At 36.4% G+C, this 24,411-nt stretch overlaps 2 protein-coding genes across 3 annotated transcripts in view; one reads left to right on the plus strand and one right to left on the minus strand.

Annotated features, from left to right (window-relative positions):
- Window positions 1–4,966: 4,966 nt before the first annotated feature.
- On the plus strand, window positions 4,967–5,446 carry LOC109215646 (uncharacterized mitochondrial protein AtMg00240-like). Its single transcript, XM_019379748.1, has one exon. The coding sequence runs from the start codon at window positions 4,967–4,969 to the stop codon at window positions 5,444–5,446; it is 480 nt and encodes a 159-aa protein (XP_019235293.1).
- Window positions 5,447–11,157: 5,711 nt separating this feature from the next.
- Window positions 11,158–24,411, minus strand: part of LOC109215648 (DExH-box ATP-dependent RNA helicase DExH7, chloroplastic-like) — a 32,507-nt gene continuing 19,253 nt past the window's right edge. Inside the window, exons 24-34 of one of the 2 annotated variants that reach the window (XM_019379749.1) lie at window positions 24,255–24,311; window positions 22,782–22,865; window positions 22,369–22,467; window positions 22,152–22,292; window positions 21,796–21,866; window positions 20,937–21,006; window positions 20,053–20,145; window positions 18,677–18,889; window positions 16,051–16,143; window positions 14,812–14,934; window positions 11,158–12,063 (exon numbers count right to left, since the gene is read on the minus strand). In XM_019379749.1, the coding sequence (XP_019235294.1) occupies window positions 11,986–12,063; window positions 14,812–14,934; window positions 16,051–16,143; window positions 18,677–18,889; window positions 20,053–20,145; window positions 20,937–21,006; window positions 21,796–21,866; window positions 22,152–22,292; window positions 22,369–22,467; window positions 22,782–22,865; window positions 24,255–24,311 (1,122 nt within the window). In that variant the 3' untranslated portion in view covers window positions 11,158–11,985. Of the gene's footprint in view, window positions 12,064–14,811; window positions 14,935–16,050; window positions 16,144–18,676; window positions 18,890–20,052; window positions 20,146–20,717; window positions 20,799–20,936; window positions 21,007–21,795; window positions 21,867–22,151; window positions 22,293–22,368; window positions 22,468–22,781; window positions 22,866–24,254; window positions 24,312–24,411 lie in introns of those variants that run through there. The other variant, XM_019379750.1, reaches the window with a different exon arrangement.

Raw genomic sequence — 24,411 nt, forward strand, 5'->3', positions numbered from 1 at the left:
CTTGGCATCCTGCTTGAGTTTTGTTAAAAATGGCTAACCCTCGTTTTTGAAATGTTAAATACTGTCCAGACACTCAATGCATCGCGAACGCGGAGATTAGATCGCGTTCGCGGAGAAGAAAGATGGAAGATGTCAAATATGCTCTTCGCGATAGCGAGGAGTAGGATGCGAACGCAAAGGCCTGGGATTTTTAAAGCTACGCGAACGCGTGGCCTGTAACGCGATCGCGATTAAGGAAAAATGCTGAGGTCCAGAAATTGTCCTACGCGAACGCGTGCAAGGGTTCGCGAACGCGAAGAACTGACTGGCATAGGTACGCGAACGCGGTGAAGTTTATGCGAACGCGATGAAGAAACTGGTCTCCCTCCAAGATTACACTATGCGAACGCGAGAGGGAGGCCGCGATCGCGAAGAGAAAAAGTCTGCAACAGCTGAGTTCAGTTTCCTACAATATTTTCCAACTCCAAAGTGCTCCGTTGAGCACCCGGAACACACCCGAGGCCCCCGGGACCTCAACCAAACCTACGGACATATCCCATAACATCATTCAAACTTGTACCAATCCTTAAACCACCTAAAACAACGCCGGAAACACGAATTAATCAAGGATTCAAGCCTAAGAACTTCAAATTCCAACCAAACACGCTTTCGATCAAAAACCTACCCGAACCTCGTCCGAATGACCTGAAATTTTGCACACACATCCCAAATGACATGACGGAACTACTGCAAATTCCAGAATTCCAATTCGACTCTCGGATCAAAAACTCACTATCGGACCGGAAACTTCAAAAATTCAGACTTCGGCATTTCAAGCCTAAATGAGCTACGAGCCTCCAAATACATTCCGAACACGCTCCCAACCCCGAAATCACCTAACGGAGCTAACGGAACCATCGGATTTCCATTCCGAGGTCGTCTTCACACTATTCTGATTACGGACCATTTTTCAACTCTTAAGCTCTCATTTAGGGACTAAGTGTCCCAAAACTCTCCAAAACTCAACACCGAACGTCCCGGCAAACCAAAATAGCAGAAATGAACTTAGTGGAAATAGTTAATGGGGGATCGGGGCGTAATTTCCAAAAACGGCCGGCCGGGTCGTTACAAGGGGAGTATTTTGGTATAATTTGGTAGTCATTGGAGACCGGCCGCCGGCGTAGGCGATTTCCGGCGGCGGCGGGCGGCGGAGGGACGGTGGGGTTCTGTCTCTAGGGTTAGAATGAGAGAGACGATAGGTAGGGGGTCTGGGGGGGTGGTAGTTTTTAGGACACTTATATATTAATGCATGGGGGTTTCCCGTCCGTTGGATCAAGTAACATCGACGGCTTAGATCTTATGGAATTAAAACGACGTCGTTTTATTGCAAGGGGGGTCTGGACCTGGCATGGGTGCGGATTGGGCTAGACGGGTGTGGGTTGGCACATTATTTCAATTGGACTAGCCGAATATTGTGAATAATGGCCCCAAAAAAATGACTGCCCGTTTTCTCATTTATTCCTTTTTTGTGTATTTTACTTATATATATGTTATTTATTATTTTTTCAAATTTTCTGATTTTATTGTGTAAAATAAAAGACCCAAATTAAATCCACTAATTAACTAATTCCTAATTTAAGAGAAAACTAAATCAAATAAAAAAAAAGTAAAATGTAAAATTTAAGATTGTAAAAAGACCATTTTTGTTATTTTTCTCTTATTTTAAATGATGTTTAATTAATATAAAAATCTAGAATTAGGTCCTAAATACGAGTGTGCTATTTTTTGTAATTTTTATTTTTTATGACACCTAAAAATGCACACAAAATGCAAACAAAATACAAAATCATGCAATTAATTCCTAAAAATTCAAATACTAAAAGAAAAATTCTAATTCTAAGGAATTTTATAGGAGTAATTTAAGCGAGGCAAAAATCACATGCTCACATGCTGTCATCTCCCTTATCCTCTATTGGACATGCTTATTCTCTTGTTATTCGGGATGAAAAACAGAGAGAGATACATGCCACACCTGCTTATCCAAGAGAGACAACCTCTCTCATTGCTGCTAATCAGGGAACAAGGGGAAGGAGAATCAACGATTATAAAGCACAGAAGGTAGGTTTTGATGCAAGGAAAAACACCAGTATTTGTGCCTATTGTAAGAAACCTGGGCATAACATTGATAAATGCTACAGGATTCATGGTTTTCCAATAGATTTTAAGTTTACTAAACAGAGGAGGAATCAGGTAATTCCACAGGCAAACAATGCCTTCACCATGGCAGAAGAGGGTGGAAAAGGAGCAGACAGTGTTTCAGACATAAAGGCACTTACTCAGGAGAATGTCACACAGCTGCTTCAGTTACTGCAGCAAGTAAACCTCAATCAGCAAGTGCAGGGACATCTGATGCCTCGGCTAGTGTGAATTGTCCTGGTATCTCTAAATTCTTCAACTCATATGCCTGTTTCATGAATATAAGTAATGGGTCAGGGATAATAGACAGTGGAGCTACTGAGCATATGACTTTCAATAAAAGTTTCTTTTCAGATTTTAAAATCTTGCCCAAACCATTAATGGTTAATCTCCCTAATTCTTGTAGAGTTAGAGTCACTCATTTTGGTTCAGTTATTCTTCTACCTAATTTGGTGTTGCAGAATGTATTATATATATACCTTCTTTCAGGTTTAATCTTCTGTCTGTACATAAGTAAACAGCTTCAGAAGTACATCCTTTTCACTCATTTTTCTTGTTTTATGCTGCAGGGCCCTTCACTGAAGAGCCATCTGGAGATTGGTAAGGAGAATGGAGGCCTCTACTTCCTTCACTCAAGGCAGCCTGCAGAAGTTTCCAAGAGTTTTTCTAAGTCTACTAGTAGTTTAGTTTCTAGCAAGAAATCAAAGCCTAGTGCTATTTCCGAATCCTGTTTTACTTTTTCTGATCCTAATATAAAAGAAAAGCTATGGCATTATAGATTAGGCCATATGCCTTTAAGTCATATGAAGAATATTCCATGTTCAACTGTTCCTTCATGTTCTAAGTTTTCTACTCCTTGTGTTATTTGTCCTATGGCAGATAGTCTAAACTTTCTTTCCCCTCAAGTTCCATTTCTACTAAACATGTGTATGAATTGATTCATGTGGACACTTGGGGTCCCTATAAAAATTGTACTTATGATGGTTTCAAATATTTTCTTACCATTGTTGATGACTTTAGTAGAAGTACATGGACTTATTTATTAAGTACCAACTCCAATGCCTTCACTGTTTTAAAATCCTTTCTAGCCATGGTAGAAAGACAGTTTCACACCAAGGTAAAAATAATTAGATCAGACAATGCTTTTGAACTTGGGAGTGAGAAATTACAGGCTGACTTCTTACTTACTGAAGGAATCATACATCAAATCACTTGTGTCTCTACTCCACAACAAAATGGAATTGTGGAGAGAAAGTATAAACACCTTTTGGAAACCTCAAGAGCCTTATTGTTTCAATCTCACTTACCTATCTCATATTGGGGGGGATTGCCTTTTAACAACTACTCATTTGATTAACAGATTTCCTTCTAGAATTTTAAATTTAAAGACCCCTTATGAGATTCTGTTCAACTCCAAACCAAACTATTCCTATCTTAAATGTTTGGGGTGCTTATGTTTTGTCTCTACTCTCTCAAATCATAGAGCCAAATTTGAATCTAGAGCAGTTTCTTGTGTGTTTCTTGGTTATCCACATGGCAAGAAGGGGTATAAGGTCCTTAATCTTAAGACTCTTAAACCTTTTGTTTCAAGGGATGTGGTGTTTCATGAAGAGTACTTTCCCTTTGCCTCTATCAATTCTCCTATTTCTGATACTTCCTTTCTACCCTTTTCTATCCAACCTAAGGAGCACCTATTTGTCCCAGACCAACCAGTTAGACAGCCTTCTTCAATATACAACACTTCTGTCTCCACACCACAAGCACCTGAACCAAGGACTCCTACACCATCTAGACTCTCTCCCTATACTCAATCTGCAAGTCCCTCTAGCAGATCTTCAGGCTCCCTTTCCCAACCAAACAGCCCTATAGGGGGATCTCCTCACCATCAACAGAACCTATGATAGTTGATTTCCTTAGGAGGTCAACTATAACTTACAAAACACCTTCCTACTTAAAGGACTACATTTGTAATGCTCTACAACTCACTGATGTGAGTTCTGCTTGTTTTCTCACTCCAGTTACCCCTAATTTCCTTTCTTTCAGTGGTTTGTCCACTTCTAATCAGCATATGCTCAACTCCTTGTCTAATATTTGTAAACCTAGCAGCTATGTACAGACAGCTCATCATCCAGGTTGGCAAGAGGCCATGGCCAAAGAAATTGAGGCACTTGAGCTTAATAAGACTTGGGAGGTGGTTGATTTACCTCCAGGAAAGAAGGCATTACCCAGTAAATGGGTTTATAAAGTTAAACAACACTCAGATGGGAGTGTTGAAAGATTGAAGGCCAAACTAGTCATCTATGGGGACATTCAAAAGGAAGGTATTGATTTTAATGAAACATTTTCACCTGTGGTCAAGACGACCACAATTAGGTGTATTTTGGCTTCAGCAGTTAAAAAGGATGGGGAATCTTTCAATTAGATGTGAATAATGCATTTTTGCATGGTGATTTAAACGAGGAGATTTATATGAAATTTTCTCCCGGAGTTACTCCTCCCTCACCTACACAGGTTTATCTACTGAAAAAGTCCCTTTATGGACTTCGTCAAGCATCTCGACAGTGGTATGCTAAGCTCACTACTGCTCTCAACTTCAAGGGTTTCTCTCACTCTTTAAATGATTACTCTCTTTTTTTCAAAAAATCGGATTCCTCTATCTCTATTGTGGCAGTCTATGTAGATGACATAATATTAACAGGAAATGATGCTGACGAGTTGAATGCATTAAAAGACTTTCTGAACTAAGAATTTCGAATAAAAGATCTTGGAAGCTTACATTTTTTTATTAGGGATGGAGGTTGTTCATGAACCACAGGGGCTAATTCTTTCTCAAGGAAAGTTCACCTTGGATCTATTGAGTGAATTTGACTCACTGCATCTCACTCCTGTTGCTTCACCTCTAGATCCAACTGTCAAATTGCATGCAAAGACTGGTGCCCCTCTTTCTGATCCAACCCTTTACAGGAACCTTCTCGGCAAGCTCAATTATCTAACAAATACACGGCCGGACCTTTCCTTCATTGTGCAGCACCTGGGCCAGTATATGCAGGATCCCAGAAATCCCCATCTTGATGCTGCTCTTCATGTTCTTCATTATTTGTTGAAAGATCCTGGGCTAGGGTTGTTCATGAGTGCTTCTTCCTCTTTGAACTATTGGTTTTCTGTGATTCCGACTGGGGATCCTGTGCTGATTCTCGTCGTTCAGTCAGTGGTTACTATATCTCACTTGGTTCTTCTCCAATATCTTGGAAGTCAAAGAAGCGGACTTTGATTTCTCTCAGTTCTGCCGAGGCAGAATATAGGTCAATGAGACGGGTAGTTGCCGAGCTTACTTGGTTAGTTCGTCTATTTGAAGATCTATCCATTCCAATTTCACTTCCAGTCCCCCGTCACTCCGACAGTCAAGCAGCTATCCATATCGCCAAAAACCCAGTGTTTCATGAACGAACGAAATAGGTGGAGCTTGACTATCATTTTGTGCAGCAACAATTCCTCGCCAGCCTGATTTCTCTTTCTTTTCTTCGATCTTCCTCTCAACTAGCAGATCTCTTCACAAAATCTCTCAATGGGCCTCATCATCAAAATTTGTTGGGCAAGTTGGGTGTTCTTTCATCCCCCTCCAACTTGGGGGGGGGGGTGTTGGACTGAAAAATGGTGTTTCCGGTGAAGATCGACATTTACAAAGGAACCCTAAAGGTGGCTAAGTTTGGTCGGCTAAGTTTAAGGTTGAGGTTTGGTACGAAGAATCAAACTCTTTTATTCAATGTGTGGATAAATACTCATACCCGGTCCAATTGTTTGAATGGCTTAATTCACTTATGGGTCTCTATATTTGGGCCTTGTTATCTCTATACAATTGAGCCCTATTCAACACGGAAAAGTGAAGTTTCTAGAAGAACATATTGTACAACTGTTATATTTATTTTTTATTCTTTGTATTTATATTCCTATGTTAGTTACAGATATACAAATAAAATAGTGACACATGTATAGGTGGTTATTTCTTAGATTCCTTTTAGCTTGTATATAAACACATGCACTGTACACAGCAAATACACATCAATACAGAAAATTTTCTCTGTCTTTTCTTTCAATTTCTACACAATAGTAGGATCAAAAAGATTAATGTTCTACTACTCAGATAGCTAACAAAATTTTCAATTTCCTTACTTTCATGAACAAGTAATATCAAGGAAATATGATTCAATATATTTGGTGATATTGCATACATTTCAGCTACAAATCTGATCATTGCTGGTATCAAGAGATTATGAGAAAGCAGAGATCTATTTGTCGAAGACGTCAATGAATGTTAATTTTTTTATTTTCTCGACCAAATTCAATTCAATCATTCAAAATTCTTTGCTTTTTATTAATTTAAATTGATCATCATTGTTGTCCCTTCAAAGGCGGATGTATTTGGTAAATTTCCATGATTATTAAACTTTTTTTTATTAGTATCACATTGTTTGTTTTCAACTGATTCAAAACAATACAAATATATAAGTATTATGTAAAAAGTGAGCAAGAAATTCACTATGTTCTCCTCTGCGGCGTGAATGAACTCTTTAACATTGGTTGAGTGCCTTAAATCTTTTCTAGCTACTTTGTGAGGATTTGTTTGAGTTAAATTGTTGCTTTTGGGTGATTTTTGTTTTTGCTTCTTGCTTCTTACTTATCGTATAAATTATTTTGTTTAATTATTGTTTAAGAGTTTGTTCTCGCACATAAGTTGATAAAGTTTTGCTTCAACAAGTTTATGATTATGACATTTTTATTTTGGTGGAAAAAATCAATTCATGTGATGGTTTTGTAGACAATTGGATATACCTCTCTACCAGCCTTACCGTGACGTACATCAATATAAATGGGATAGGCGTCTTTCTAAGTCGAATGTATTTTCTTAGGCTCAGGTTTTGAAATTCTTTTTCTAGGATAATTTCTTATTTGATTATGTAGTTTGGCATTGCCAAAAAAGGCCTCCACATATACATCTATCTTATGGTTAATTTGATACCATATGGGATATATTTTAAATTCAAAACTCTTGTCATTATAACCCTCTCATATATGAACTTTCTAATTGAAGTTTATGGAATATATGCACGTGGAGATTTTCTATAAGTTAATGTATATAGCACAAAGGCAGAATTTTTTTCAGTATTAAAGGCCTAAAAATGCCACTCAACTTTCAGAAATGGTTTATCCATGTCATCCGTTAAAAAATTGTTATTTCTATGTCACTGCCGTTAAAGAAATGGCCCGTCCATGCCATTATTGACTAACGGCTCATCCATGCCATTATTGACTAACGACTCAATTTTTATTTGGCCCATCCATGTCACTGCGTCAATAATGGCATGGATGGGCCATTTCTTTAACGGCAGTGGCATGAAATGAGCATTTTTTTAACGGATGGCATGAATAGACCATTTCTGAAAATTGAGTGGCATTTTTAGGCCTTTTCCGTACTTAGAATTGTATGTTTAGTTTGCCAATGACTTACTGAATTTTTTTTTTTTTCACTTTAGTTTTCTTACTTCCGAAATAATAACATAACCTTATATCAACTTTCTTCCCCTAACTACACCCACAAAAGAAATTGAGAAGATCTTGAAAACCAAGTGACGTATTTCACCTCATAAATTAAAGATAATGTGATTACTCAATCATTTTGAATTTGAGATTTGGTCACTTAACGTATGTAGTTTTACAAAAATAACATGGAATACACGTGCATCACACGTGTTCAGAAACTAATCATACTAAAAATGGAAAGCTCCTACCTTCTAAGTTGGATTACAATTTTGCCCCTGTAATTAATTAATTTTAAGTGAAGGTAATCACATTAAACATTTTATATAATAAATATGAAATAGTAATATTATAATTACATGAAGGTTAATCATGTTCAGGAGCATTTTCTTTTAAATTGTTTTTATAGAAATATATAATGAATTTGTACGGAGATGGTGATATATATATAGAGAAAATGCATAAAGTACCCATTAAACTTGTTAGGAAAAATCATTTACACACCTAAACTTTACGGGTGACCTTTTACCTCCTTATTCTAATCTTAAGTTAATTTAATACCCCATTGAGTGATGACCTGGCATGAAAAGTGCAGTTCATTTCCAAGATGCGCGTGAGGCACAAAAAACAACTTACAACTAATTTAATTGTCTAGGTGTCACTTCCTATTGGATACTCTAACTAATTAAACTTAATACTAATTTTTTCTCTTTTCTTATTCATTTTTCTTTTCTTTTTCGTTTCTTTTTCTCTTTCTTCATTTTAACAAAACCATGGTTCTCCACTGGCCCGTCATTATCATCTAGTGCCATCCTCTTCCTCCCCATGCTTTGAAACTAGTCATGTTTTATTTTTTGCTTCTTTGTTTTTATTTTTGAATCTCTATTCACATTCCTCTTTTTCGCCCGCCATATTCACCTACCTTTACAAACTTCATTTCATTGCTCATTAATCTCCTCAATTTGATAGAAACATAAGTTCTCTTAAGCAATTGGGTCATGAATTTAGGTTGGAATAATTATAATACTTGATTGGAGAGCTTGATGTTCGCCAATACCATTTTTCATACAAGGAATTTTCTCTCCAACTCTTCCATCTGGGTGTGTGAGATTGATGTGAAGGAAAAAATGGTCAAATTAGAGGTGTTAAAGTGGAGTGGTAGGGGGAGGTGGTTTTGATTTTTCAGAGATATAGTTTATGCGTTTAAGGGAGGTTATGGTTGTGACTGCCTTCCATGGTGGCGGGCTGCAAGAATAATGATGAAAGATGGTGGAGAAGATGAAATGAAAAAAAGAGTGGAAAAAGTAAAAAAATAAATAAATTAAAATAGTGCAGTATTTAATACATGGCGCGTGTTAAACACAGCCCACCATAAGACTGGTTCAGTATTTTGAAGGAGGTATTAAATTTAGTCTAGATAAGAATAGTGGGGGTGTTAGACTGTTAGGACACCCGTAAAGTTAAGGTGTGTAAATAATTTTTTCGAACAAGTTTAATGGGATCTTTATGCATTTTCTCTATGTATATGTATGAAACTTTTGAGAAATATATACATATAGACTTAAGATGCAATACATACTTATAAGTTCTTTGAGAAATCGTTTGGATACTTTTTGTAGATATTTACATCTATTATTTTTAAACAACTTTCACATATTTGAACAGTTTATATCAAATTCTTGTTAGCGCGAGATAGTATCCAATCATTTTAACCTCAACAAACACGTTACTGTATGACGACATCATTACATTAACAGAAACTTGTATTTTATTTTTTTTCATGCGTAATGATTTATTTAAAGTTTTGTTTTAATAACATTGATAATTTTACAATACCGTACACTACAAGTTTTGACATACACGTGCAACGCGCGTGTCAAAAAATTAGTATGATTTTAGTGTGTCTTTATTATTTCCTACTTATGAAAAATTCTATATGGGATGAACACCTCCAATACATCAACTATTCAAGTTGTTTGCTATTTGTCCTCAAATTTCATTATCTAGCAAGGCGATTGCACAAATCTAGGATTTTAAGTCGGTGAGTGTGATTGTCACCGCAGTCACTGTTACTTTGCGTTTAAACAATTCAACTCATATTCTTCTATCAAAATAAGACAAATGTTCCTAATCGAATCAAACAATGGATACTTGTACATGCAATTTATTATTTTTATAGATCGATTAAATTTTCTAATATCAGTAATATGATTATTAAATATCTCTATCATTGCTACTATTTTTTTCCAAAGTGAACACCATGAAACTGATAATGATATACTAGACACCTTAAAGAAGATGTATGTTTGGTCAAATTTTTGTACAACTTTTATAAAATACTAGGTATGTGATCGTAAAAAGGAGGCTACAATTTCTTAAAGACTAGATGCAAAATTTAAGACATGAAGCATTTATAAACATAGATGACGTTACTCATATTCACATCTATACTATGTGTTGTTGAAATATCAAAAAAAAAAATGTCACACCGAATTTTTGATATATTAGAATTGCATAAGAAAAAGGTTCTACCAATTCAATTGATCGTGTGTAACTACATACTATTGTACTTTCCTTTCAAATTTCAATTACTCTGTACTTACATATGTTTTGATATTATCTATATATTTTAAAAGTTTATACTAATTCATATGGGATACACGTGCAACAGACTAGTAATTATAAATACATACACATGATAGATAAGTTTAGATTTTTCTCTATTTCTTCATAATTTTTTGGATTCTGCTCTAAAATTTGGGACATTTCCTTCACTGTTAATGGCGTTCCCCTGAAATGGATGCATGCCAGTGCTCGTTTATTTTTCTTGTTAGAACACCTGAGAAATGAATCATGCAAAAAAAGACTTGGAATGAAATGTGATGAAACTGGGTGTCTTGTTTGCTACAAAGAATTTCATACAAAAGCCTAAAGCACTATATATTCTGTTACAAAGGAATTTCATATTTATGGTTTACGGTTGCTGCAAATGCAGGATGCATTTTACTTCTATATAACAACTCTGGTCCACTCTAGGTTCATCATCAAAAGCTGATTTATGTAATAAACTGCAGTATTTTTTTTTGTAATAACAATTCATACAAAGAAAGAAACAATTAATTTTCTGCGTGGTTGTTGATACCTTGGGCATCTTACAATCACAAATCACTTAATCATGGCCATGTTATAGTCTTATTGTATTTCTATTCAATTCTAGGATAATAAATTTTGCAAGGACGAACCAGTTTTCAGTTGACACCACAAATGCTGGTGTTAGAAACCTTCACCATTGACCAAGTAAGATCAAATGATTTATCTTTGCGCCATGTACCATCGAAGTAAAAACAGCACTATATCAGTCTTTTGACTGGACTACCTGTCTCGAGAGGAAAACTGCAATATAGAAGCGCATGGAGTTGAAACTTTCTTCCATACTGATACATCAACTATCATGTAAGGTAGTATCAATTTCATTCATCATCAACTACGTATCTACAAACCAAAAATAACCGAACCAAACCGCTAAAATGGACAAAACCGAATCCGATAAAATCTATACTATACTGGTTTGGCTAGGTTTAATTATTCAGAGAACTGACTAATTTGGTTTCATTTTAAGCAAAAACCAAGTTAAATCAAACCATGAACACCCTAATTACAGATACTGTTATACTCATTTACGGTGTACTCTTGTTACCTACTATTATGATTCACCAAACTGTGACAGGTTTCACATATTGGTTACAAGGAAATTGATTCTCTCCTTCAATTAGTAGCGTAGATTAATGGCACCGTTGGTACTGCAAATAAAGAGATATAACGCTTTCTCAACAAAGCTGGGCACCAATTCAGATGTCAATTACCAACCAGCATGGTAAAACAATAATGCAGCAGCAATTTCCATAAACGCTGCATTTTGGTGATAGAGTTAACATGGTTCCTTCATTAGCTTTTTGGGAAAATACACATTTGATCTCTGTGATGTCTGTCAAATGCTATATTAATTATGCGAGCATAGCAGGGTGAGTAGAGGGACCCATCATGCAAGATGATTCATTAACCAATGAACAAATTATGTCCCACTCCTTTTATCCACCTGACCCAGGAGAGATCAGCAACCAGAAAGTCCATCGCCTGACCCAGGAGAGATCAGCGACCAGAGTCCAGAGAGTCCATCAATCAGCAAGTTTCCTTTTCTAATAGTAGGAAAGTTGAGCTCCTAGGTGTTCTGCTAGGTGTGGGCATGCATTGATCAACCGATCCAAGGCTAAGCGGTTATTTTCTTTGTTTATCTTCTTCTAATAGCAACTGGATTATAGATCTGAGAACTTCATTATCATTCACCCTGGAAACCTGAGATATGAAGTGTCAGAAGAATTCATCAATCCAAAACAAGGTTTAAAGGGTTGAAAGTTTGAAGAAAAAACAAAATATGAACACAAACCGTAAAAGCATTTTGTAGCAGCTATTCCCTCCGTTCACTTTTAGTTGTCAACTATTCTAAAAATAAATTTTCATATTACTTGTCACTTTTCGCATATCAAGAAAAAAATAATTTATTTTTCCTATTTTGCCCTCAGCATTAATAACTCATTCAAAATCATTTTCAAATCCATTAAGACTGTACACCAATTAATTGGGTATTATGGTAAATTATGCACTTTATTTATTACTCCCTCAGTTTCAAATTAGATGACACACTTTCCTTATTAGTATGTTCCAAAAGAATAACACATTTCTACAATTGAAAATAATTCAACTTTAAACTTTTTATTTTACCTTAATGAGAAGCTTTTATAACCACACAAATGTCATGGACCCACAAAGCTTTTACCCCTTTTGCTTTTAAGACCACAAGTTTCAAAAGGTCTTTTTTTTCTTTTCTTAAACTCCTTGCCGAGTCAAACTACTTCATCTAAATTGAAACGGAGGGAGTATTTCTTAAGGGGTGTGCAAAGTCAATAGTGGACAAGTAAAAGTAAAAGTGTGCAATGTCTACCTAAAGAATCGACATTTTTCTTAGCACAAAAGAAAATGATATGCAAACAAATGCCAATAGTCTAAACAATGAAAAGACTCCCTGTGCCTCTACAAGTTGTTTACAATTTTGAGCCCAACTATTATCCATAGTGGTGAGAAAGATCTTGCCTCTAATACAAGGGGAAGACTTTCGAGGTCAAGGAGGAAGGTTGTGCAGAACTTTCCCATTGTTGGAAGGAAAAAGAAGCATGTGCTTGAAATTTTACCTTCAAGAAGGAATAACCAAAGAAAGTGGAGTCCTAGCAAATGTCAGTGACACAGCAATTTAAGAGAGGACATTGGATAGGAACATCTAAGGCTTTCTTTTTACTTTACGAATAGCCAAAACACATGGAGTGTCCTAGCAAACGTCAATGATTGAGAACACTCTGGAGAGAAATATGGATAGAGGAATGGCCAAAAGGAGCAGATCAAGTGCCAAAAGGCAAGCACACCATTCACTCAACAGGGTAGTGATCTGGAATTTAAAAAAAAAAATGGGGGGGTGGGGTGGGGGTGGGAGGGGGGGGAGGTTGTGGAGAGAGAGGAAGATCATCAAGAAATCTCTCTTTGAGGTTCCATGTCTGCTGGCAGTGAGATAAATTTGAAAAGTATTCCATGTCTCATTCTATGTTTGCTCAGACTCTTCAAAAATGCCACCGGGTGGGTTCAGATCTGTGAGAATGCCCGGGAGAAAAATTTATTTTTTAACAATGATACACTAAGCCCTGTGTATAATACATAATCTACTCCTACTAGACATGAGACTAGGACATATTCTACTTATACTACATATGGGACTAGGACTATTTACACATAACTATCTTACACTCCCCCTCAAGCCGGTGCATACAAATCATATGTACCGAGCTTGTTACATATGTAATTATTACGTGGACCAGTGAGGGACTTGGTGAAAATATCTGCAAGCTGATCATTCGACATACAAGGCCACTAGACTCCCCCTGAGCAACAAAACCAGGTGGTTGCTGATAAACAGAAGTTGGCCGAAAAGTCGCCGGAAAATTTTGAAAATAGTGAGACTAAGCTGAATTCCACACAACAAAATAGGTTCTAAAACACCACCAGAAAACAAAAACTTTTCTGGATATCACTGTTCACACCGGAAAATCCCTGGACGAGTAAGTTGTCCTGAAGAAATTTTGTCAAAAAGAGGCTGGAATGGCTCACACACACCGGAAAAGTTATTGTAGCTCGCTGGAACCCTAGTTGTGGCGGCCCGTGAGGGACTTTCTGCCGGAGCGATTGACTGGGTTTTGTCGCCTGACTTCTCCGAATAAGATGGTAGTGTTGGTTTTCGCACAAACACTTACCGATGAGGAGATAACGCAAATCAATCTTGATTCTTGAGTCACGATGACTGACTTTTCTGTTTCGGTGGGACTAAGGTTTCGGGATTTTGGTCGCACAAGGGTTTCAGATCTGATGGTGGTACTAGTATATGCACAGTACCACTGTAGCAATGATGAACCTTGGAAACAAGACGAAGTTGCCGGAAAATTGCACGGCGATGAAATCTTTCTTCCCGGATGTCGCTGGAATGACGCACAATGATGATTTTCTCACTGAAGCTCTAATAGCATGTGAGAATGCACGGGAGAAAAGTCTATTTTTTAACAATGATACAATGAGCCCTATATACAATACAAATTCTACTCCTACTACACATGAGACTAGGACATATTCCACTCCTACTACATATGGGACTAGACATATTCTACTCTTACTACATATGGGACTAGGACTATTTACACATAACTATCTAGTGCGGCAGCATTATTGTAAAGTACGAACACCATAGGTCTAAAGTTATGGTGGAAAGACGCGATGTACATCAACTATATCTCTTCGGATTTGCTAAAATAGTCTGAGTTGGTGATAAATCAGAACTAATGCAATAAAGTATCTGTTTCTCATACTTTTATAAAGGCAATGCCCACAAGTATGAAGGTATTAGGTTGTGTTCCTGACTTATTCATCAATAATTAGGTGAATGCTACCAGAAAGTAACAGTAAATGCTCTGAAACAGAACTATCCGTTTGAACGAGATAAAAATCTACCTGAGGATTTCGAATAAGCTCCTTGAGAATATCATGAAGAGTTAGCCGGAGTTCCTTAAATAGAACAGCTGTTTGTGCTGGTGCTGCAACTTCTAACCATCCATCTATGGTAACTCTTCCAGTCTGGAAAGAACAATTACACACAATTAGTGAGGAAAAAGATGAAATCAGGAGGGGGCAGATAGAGTTCCTTAAGCCAGGGTTCATAAAGAGAACCATATAATTTATTTCTCCAACTGCAAACTAGTCCACAATTCCCTATCCTTGAGTGATGAGTATACATGTTCTTTTAGGAAAATGAAATGCTGCTAGAAGGACAAAATCCTACAGAAACAGGGGGGAGACAGGACTAGGACCCAACAGGAAAATATTCCTCAAAAAGCACAAATTGTTACAAGTTTATTGCAATTAAATAATGTAGAAACATATGAAAATTGGTCTAACTTTTTTTTTTCCTGCATATAACTGCAATAAATTAAGAACTGAATTGGTAAGATCTTGCTAACATCTGGGTCCACCGAACCCTGGGTAAAAGCTGATTTAGTTTTCTACAGAATCATTGCCTTCAAAATTGGAAAGGCCAAAAGGAAAGCTCTTCAGAGAAAGTAGGCCACTTTCCCATTTTTATCGATGTCCCCCAAAGGACTCAGAGAAAGCACGCTACTTACTAAAATTAGCACTTGATACCAGTTTCCACAATAGGAAACTGTTCCAATTCTCTTAAACAAATACAAAAAACATATCTTGGTTACTTTGAGAGTGATTGTGCCTGCGTACTTTTCTCCAATGTCCACTTTATTTTCCTCCTTTTAGGGGGAATAAGGGTTAAAATAGGCATTACCCTACTTCTGCATTGAAAATCATGGAGAGCAAACCAACGTAAAGGAGGGTGTACAGAAGAGTACAATATAGCATTTTTGTTTTTAGCATTTCACAGCACAATGCTCAATCTTCCATGCTAAATAGTAACAAGCAAATCATAGTTTCACTCAACGTTTCTCCCTTCTTGTTCCGTTTCTTTTCAATTTTCAGACTTTCGCAGGTAAGTCTCTTGTCCCTCTAGTCACTAGACAGCACAAGATAGAAAATGCTCATGTGTACAATGTCAAAGTTCAAGCAACAAAGTTTTGACAAAAATTGAAAAATGAAATTGACACCTACTGTTCCTTGAGAAGTAAAGAGCTTATCAAGTTATGGAAAAGAAAAAGCAGGGTAAACATGACCATAAACAGAAGATACCTGGTGCTGAATGTTTATTGGGCCACCAAAAAGAAGTATAGTATAAGGAGAGATAACAGTGGTGTCTCGCAAAAATACCTTGTTAGTCTCTACCTGAAATTGCAGCACAAGTAAGAATTATATCTTAGAACGCTTCAACAAAATATATGAAGAGACAACAATTAATTGTATAAAAAAATCAATCGATAATTTTGAAAGTCGAAAAGGAGCCTTGGAGCAACGGTAAAGATCTTTCAGTGTGACCTATAGGTCACGGGTTCGAGTGGAAGCAGCCACTAACGCTTGCATTAGGTAGGCTGCCTACATCACATCCTTTGGGGTGTAACCCTTCCCCGGACCCTGCGTGAACGCGATTATGCTGTTGATGTGTGTGACCATCTCATCTAAAAGCTTAAGCTATTAGAGAGAGCACACTTCTATTTACTTAATTATGTCTTCAACATGCCCCTCACGTGCGGGCTTGATTCTTTTGGGTGAGCCAAGCATGTGAAAATTGATTTTGATATTGGGTGGTGGTAAGATTTGAACCCAGGATCTCTGCCCGCTCTGATACCATGTTGAAGTGTGTCACCATCTCATCTAAACGTTTAAGCCGTTAGAGAGAGCACACTTCTATTTACTTAATTATGTCTTCAACATATGCTTTATGCACTGGGCTGCCCTTGTTCTTTTTAACACATTATGAAACTCAAAAATGAGTCAAAATAGTTAAGATGAACAGTTTGAATATGTTTGCTATGGATTCACAAAGAGAAAAAACACACATTTTTACCCAAGTTGAACTCTTAGATATTCTTCCACCATGAATACAAAAAGGTTTCAGCCCACGATCTAAATAAAACAATATTTTACGTAAACGGATGAACATAGAAAATACAGCTCCATTCTTAGAATTCTAGAGTCCTTAAAGTAGTGTTTGTTCGTCAAAGTGTATTTCCATGGGAACTTAAGAGATCTTTTCCAATGCAACCTTTAATTATTGCTCAACTATGTTAGAATGACAAGGTTGGTCCTTTTTGAGTTATTCATCATACTATATCTTAGGCTACACCGCCCATTATGTTAATGTATTGGAAAAGATGCTTAGATTCTTTCACATGGTATAGGAGCCAACCTCTGGTAAACTGATTCCTCATACTCATAAATAGTCATTAAAATCTGTGTGTGAACCCCAAAAGTCGGGTTACTGGTGCAAGAGAGTGTTGAGTTATGTAGTTTCATGGATAGATTGTGTTAGGACTTCAAAAAGGGATTATACAGGTCTGGGACACTCAACCCATTGGCTTGAAAGTTTTTATAGGATGCTCAAATTCTCTCACAAGCCAGAACTAACTCAGACATATATAAGTTATGCTAACAACAAAACCTTGTTCTTCTAAATCATAGCAATTAGATCCTGAAAGAATTCTTCTTCTCGGTCATGATGCAGTGTCGAAAGGTAAATACAAACATAACGCATTATTTGAGTTATCTTATAGAAATGTAGCCCAAAATTGGCTTCCACTTTTAAGAGGCGTTAGCAAAATTCTCAAAATGATTCTTCTAGCATCTTCAAGTAGATAATTTCCCATGACTATTCTAAAGCTTCACCACACTCTCCGGTCATCATTAACTTCACTGGAGTCCATACTAATACTTAGTGATGAATTGTTGAATTGCTTAACTAGCAGAGTTGCTATAATAGAATGTCCATTACTTAAAGAGAATATGATTATCCAATGTATCATCTAATAAATACTAAAGAGAATAGTTTATTCAAATTCTGCGAATGATCTACTCCATCTTTGCGCCTCTTTAAATCTCTCTTTTTCAGTTTTGGGAGCATATTTTGTTGAAAAAAATTCTTTTCCACCCTGCAAAGTTGTAATCTTACATTTCATATACAATGCTCCAATTCAATCTCTCTATAGTTCAAAAAGGCATCATCTCTTGAATCTACAATTTTATCATCTTACTAATAGAGATATTGAAGTAACAGCATAACTGTTAAAGATTCCATCATCTATAACAGCTTTCTGATGTCTTGATAGAATTTGGCATTACGATCTTTCAGGATTCACTTATAAATTATATAAGGATTCCATGAAAACAACGAACTTCATAAAGAAAACAGTGTTATCAAAGGCGAAAAGCGCAAAATAGCTCTAAGGTCCGTTGGGGCTTTAAGCGCAAAGCGCAAATAAAGCGTGGGCTTTAATGAAAAAAAACGCAACTGGAGAAAAAATAAAAATATGTATCTGTAGTCCAAGACTAATAATTATAAGTATGAATAACAAGTATATGGACAAAGAAATTGAAAAAAAAATTACAAATATAGTGAAATTCAATTGTTCAATGTAGCTTTTTTAGGATTACACTCATTAGCAAGGCAAAGTATGCCTTAGAGCCTTGATGCGACACTAAAGCGCCCACAAAGCGAGGCGAAGCGCTCAACATGTTTTGAGCGCGCCTTTGACAACACTAAAAGAAAAGGCACCTAAAATTTCCTTTCCCCACCCATCCCTAGCCTAAAGTGATGGAAAGAAGCAAAAGTTGTTGTAAGCATGGAGGGCATTCAAAGATAAGGTCAGAGAGATAAAATCTTGAATGTTAGCTTTTCAGAGTAAAAGATTAAGAAAATGCAAACCTTTTCAAGAAAGACGATAAATGGGTACTGAAAATCTTTTAAGTTAGAGTTGATTGAGGAAGGGTGAATGTGAACTTCGCGTCTTCCATCATACCATGCAGGGTTACTCTTTGCTGAAAGACCTGCACTCTGTTTTAGGTTCCCAAGAGCAGTTGTAGCAATGCCTTCTTCTCTGGCAGATACATTGGGATAAAGACCTGCACACAATATGGCCTAGGCACATTTATAGAGGTGAGCATCCAAACAAGTCAAACAGGCAAGTCGACAGAAAGAATAACCAGACTGAAATAATATCCTTCAATCCATTATATCTGGCATTTTGAACAAGTGCATTTAGCTTGCAGTATGCCCTTAGAGGAATTATTATTGTCATTGTAGGCTTTATGGCGACCTGCCTTTGCAACAGCTAGGATATTAACAAGCAGAAAATCTTTCTGGAAAAGTAAAAAGCTGATTATAATGGCCGAAAGGTCAATTTTGATTAGAGCTAGTGCCTTCTACTCGAACAGAGGAATGTCAAAATCAGTAGATGCAGGGCTTGGAATATCTCACAACACGTGTGCTAAAAGCTTGATCTTGAAACTATAAACTCTGGTTTGGATCTCTCTCTTCAGATAAGTGATAGTGGTCACTTAAACAGAATCCAGAGGGTGTAAGAACTTTCATTATAACTCTATGAAAGTAGAATTACCTCAGTGTTGTTTTTCGAATACAAGTGGGTGTAAAAAGTTTCCGGAATGGAAATTTACATAGAAGTTGAGATACTTTGCATCGATGTTTGGTTTCATTGATTGCAGTTGATCTGAACTAAACTCATAGCCCTTTGGGGCTAATTGTGCTATTATCTCATTGCTTTTATTAATGTTGATTTGTGTGATTATTATCATTTTTTATCGGCGTGATACTTACGATTATCTTCGAGTGGTTTTGGTTCATGGTAGCTACCAATGCAGCAAATCAACAAACAATTTGGTATGGTGTAACAAATTCTTCTACGGCGGCAATGTTGTGTATATATGTGTGTGTGTGTGTGTGTAGAAAGTTCTCAACTTTCTGTTTCATGCTTTACACGAAAATTAATACATGGTGCTCTTACCAAGGAATTTTTTTCAGTCCAAGTTAAGGGAGATCCTTATATTTTAATTAATGATTTCTTTATGTCTCTCGGAAATAAGAGTACAACCCCCATATCTTTAAGAGACTAGCATCAGGAATGGGACGATTTGAGTTCTAACTGAAGCCCACTAATAGATTCAAGGGCAAATCACAGACATCCTGCTGGCATGAAGGAAACCAACAGGCGAGACCTATACCGAGCCATATCCTTTCAAGTTTGACACTCTGAAGTGAAAAGGAACAGATAATCTTTAATATACCTTAAGAATTGAGGAATGATTTGAATTTGTATTAAAAGGTTGTGATATATCTGAAAGCCAACTGTCAAGCTTCTCTTTCTTTTTCCAATCAATCTGCATCCAACAATTTTTTCAAAGTTAAAACACCATAATATTGGGTAAAATGACTTACAACAGGGATAGATGAGAGAAACTAAATCGTCTAAATACTTGGTAAATTTTACAGGTTTAACTATTATGAAAACATGTATATACATTGAAGCTGAAGGAATAAATTGGAGTCCACAAGTTTAACCAGATAGTTGGCACGTAAGTAGGAGAGAAGTGATAACCAGCCAAACCACCCTTAAATCAGGAAACTGAAATCAAGCAATTCCCTGCTGTGCCATATTTTTGCAGACTAAACTCCAGAAGAAATCCTTGCCCCTCGCAGCCCCCCCCCCCCCAAACCCCCAACAAGAAAAGGAATGAACCAAAAAGAAGATGTTTATAAATTTGACAGAAAAGGGGGTCTATCAAAGCTAATGCTAATTACACAAAGAAATGATCATACGCAGTCACATGCAACATAATTAGAGGTTGCAATCATGAACCCAAAATGCAAGTTGTTAGAAAGTTCTGCAGCTTGTCTATGCGATGAGTCTGCTAGGAATGCGCATATAACTGTAGTTCCTAAGATCCCTAACCTTTTCTGAAGTCAATATGGTCTAACATTGTCCTCGAGATACCTCCTGACGTGTTTTTATTGTTCCCTTCATTTTATATATCTAGAAAAAGTAGGTAATTCATAGTTCAGTTTTATACATTAGATTCACTAAATTATTACCATCCAATTTAGAAAATGAAAATGCAACTCATAATATTAACACTGCAAACTTGATAAATAGGCATCTTAAAAAAAATACCTCAGACTTTTTTGGGATATTGATGAGTCCAATGTCGGCTAACAATGTTCCAAATTGTATTCTCATGTCTCTGGCACAATAAGACATGTATTAGCAGTTGAAAGCGATTCAAGGTCTAAAAAGAGAGTTAACCGGAAAAAGGAGCATAATTCTCGCAGCTCACTGTCTTATATGGAAGTGCTAAACTTTGCAAACCACAAGTACATATCCTGTTTTTAGAGTTTGTTGCATATTGTCTTCCACGGACTTTTTCAAGGGTCATTATAAGTTTAACATGCTGATTGGTGCCGATGATTATTATGATAAATGGTGATGGTGAAAGTAGTTGTGGCCAGCTACATAAAAAATAATACCGGTAGGTAGTGTATGCTGATGGTGGTAAAGACTATTCCGATTTAATAAGTGCTCTTTGCTGGGGAGGAGGTTTTGCTTTCCCCCTCTTATCCTATGCATTCTCTCATAACGTGTTAAGTGTTAACCTCATCTTATATATGCACTTTATTATAACCATTTCTCATTTCAGAAAATTAACGAATGGAATCAGGATCAGGTACTGGCTTCCTTTCAAGTATAAAAAATGAGGAAAATGACAACCATAATTCCATTAGTTGATCCTTTCTAGAGCCCCAAGACACAAAACACCGCCATCACTTTTGAATTACAAGAAAACTGAGCTACATGATACTTCTTTCCAAATAAGTCAGGCATTCCATAGTAGGAAATAGTACCCCAAGGGCTACAGGACATTCTTTCCTTGTTAGAGAATCTTTAGAAAATGTTGTTATCTGTTAAGATTCACTGCATCAAGAGGAATGGATTAATAACGAGGGATGTCCTTAGTATGGCATAAAAATCATACCTTATCATATACATGACAGAACTGCTTAAGAAATATGAGCTGCAAAACTGCTTTGCTGCTTTGACTCCATTCTGCCAGAATGAAAATGAACTGCATCAGTAGCATGGCTCAAAGAATGACAATGCATAAATTAAATGTCCAGAAATAACTTTTTACGAGTAATAAGTGTTGAAATACATTTAAGCATTCTATCAGTAGACTGAATGTTCTCTCATGGAATGCTTGCCTATCTAATCCACTAGGTCTCTACTAATTCTTATTCGACTAACAATCAACAATGCCATCCAACTGGGCTGTTAATATGTGATACACAATCAGTTATTTCATAAGCAATTGCAAGTTAGTAGATCACTAACCTCCCGCAAAATTTTCTCCCACTTTTTATACGCTACCATCATTAGGAGATGGTCAGATTGCCAGTTACCACTGCCAGAGTCAGTTTCACCACCAAGCTTATCACTCAAAAGTGCCAACTTTGCTCTTTCAACATTTTGCCTCTGTGATATGCATATCATTACAAAATTAAATTCCATATAGACATCAAAAAAACTTTTAAGAGTTGAGGATACAAACCTCATCTTTTGGATAAACAAATGGAGATTTGTAACTCAGGAAGGCTGAAATAGATAGAATTGGTGACAAACAGCCAAATACTCCACCATATAACAGCATCTACAATTCCACATTTGCAAAACTATTTAAAAAGATAGTAATGGTCAACAAAGCTCAAATAGCCAGACAATTGATGCACCCATGGAATTTTAGTTTATATTGAAGATTGAGTGTCACTTGTAGAGAATCATATTTTGGGCAAATTCTCTACTTTTTAGTATACTGCTTCTATACAGGAGATTTCTCCATCATTAACTTTTCTTTAAAAGAAATCATCAATAAAATTATTGACCTTTCAAAAAAAAAGTTTGTGAATTAGAGTTGTAATGGGAAATATATAAGATGTTGAAGAATGGGGATAATTACATAACTACCTTTCCAACCAACACATCAACAGGAAGTCTCGCCAAATGATACCCGAGAGGAGTTAACTCTTCATCCCCTTCGACGGCACCAACCTGGACATAAATTAAACTATGAGATCATCACCACATAGCACAGAACTGTGCAGTTCAACTGGCATTCATGCACAAACAATATGGCGAATTTAGCAAATTTACATGGAAACACAGGAAAGTATCTTTTAAATGCATAAGAAGAAAGAACGTGGGTGAAAGATTATTTAGGAAACAAATTTTGAATGTAAGTGCAGTACAAGTAACAAACCAAGCTATGCAAGACAGCGTACAATCTTGCATGAACATTATAAATGACATCATAGAATATGGAACCACCCAAAGACATGACAAATGTAGCTTCAATACAAATGAAGCATAGTAGAAACCTATATAAAAGTACATTTTCACATAGATGAAACAAAAGCAGATGTCTCAAATTACACAAGACTTGGTAGAGCGTATGGATCCTGCTTACTTATACTCCATCCCGTTTCATATGACGATGGTTGATCAGATAAAGCGTTAACATGCTAATATGAGCATATACATTATACTGGTGATAGTAGGAAAAAAAATTAAATACTAGTTACAAAGTTAGTTTGATTTAGAAAACATTACACTGCAGTTTCAAAAGTGAGTAGTTTCATGAATTTGAATCTTGAAAGTTGAGAATGTTGTATAAAAATGGGGTAGTTGTCAAACATTTAGGACGTTCCAACAATAGAAAAAGTGTCATATGAACTGAGACAGAGGATAAATATATAAGGTAACTAGATGCTCTCAATGAAAGAGACCGAAGAGAAAGCTCCAGGAAGCCTATGAATGCTGGTCTCTTTGGAAAGTTGACAAGTCCATCAGGAAAATCTGGCAGATGGTTCCTGCCTGCATCTTTTGGTGTGTCTGCTCAGAAAGGAATCGCAGGTGTTTTGACGGGATATCAACTCCTCCTATGGTGCTTAAGGCTAGATGTCTTCTATGGTTTATAGTTGGCACAATTTAGCTCCTAATGACTGTCATATGAAGTTTTTTGATTGTCAGCTCTTTAGCTCTTGCTTAGCTCTTTTTTGTTCATAGCTGACTGTCTTTATGTGCTCTCTTTTGTACTTCTTGCATCTTCTGGATGCCATATATAAAATTCCACTTACTTCATCAGAAAAAAAGAAAGCTCCAGGAAGAGTGTAAAACCACAACACTGGAAAAGAAATATTTTATGTAAATAGATCTCCCATGTGCAAACTTCATTGTTTTAAATAAGTATCTTCCGAGTGAAGGATTAAATGTCTTCTTAGGCTCTCTTATTAAAAAAATTATATTTGATAAACATTGTTTATTTCTTCCTGGGAGAGTCGATCAACTTCCATATCCTGCCATTCACTTATGATGTCATTATTACAGCACCTATGTTGATGCTAAGAAACCAAAAGACAGATTAATCTACATGGGGTATACCTCATACAATAAAGAAATTGCTGACGCAATAGCTTCATCCTTTGGAGGTTCAAGAGCCTAACAAGACGAAGTTTGGGAAGAAAAAATGAGTTAGAAAATCCATAGAACAAAATGCATAAAATTGCATCTGAATAAAATTTAAAAAAATAATAAAATC

The sequence above is a fragment of the Nicotiana attenuata genome, unplaced genomic scaffold (assembly GCF_001879085.1).
Source record: "Nicotiana attenuata strain UT unplaced genomic scaffold, NIATTr2, whole genome shotgun sequence".
NCBI lineage: Eukaryota > Viridiplantae > Streptophyta > Magnoliopsida > Solanales > Solanaceae > Nicotiana > Nicotiana attenuata.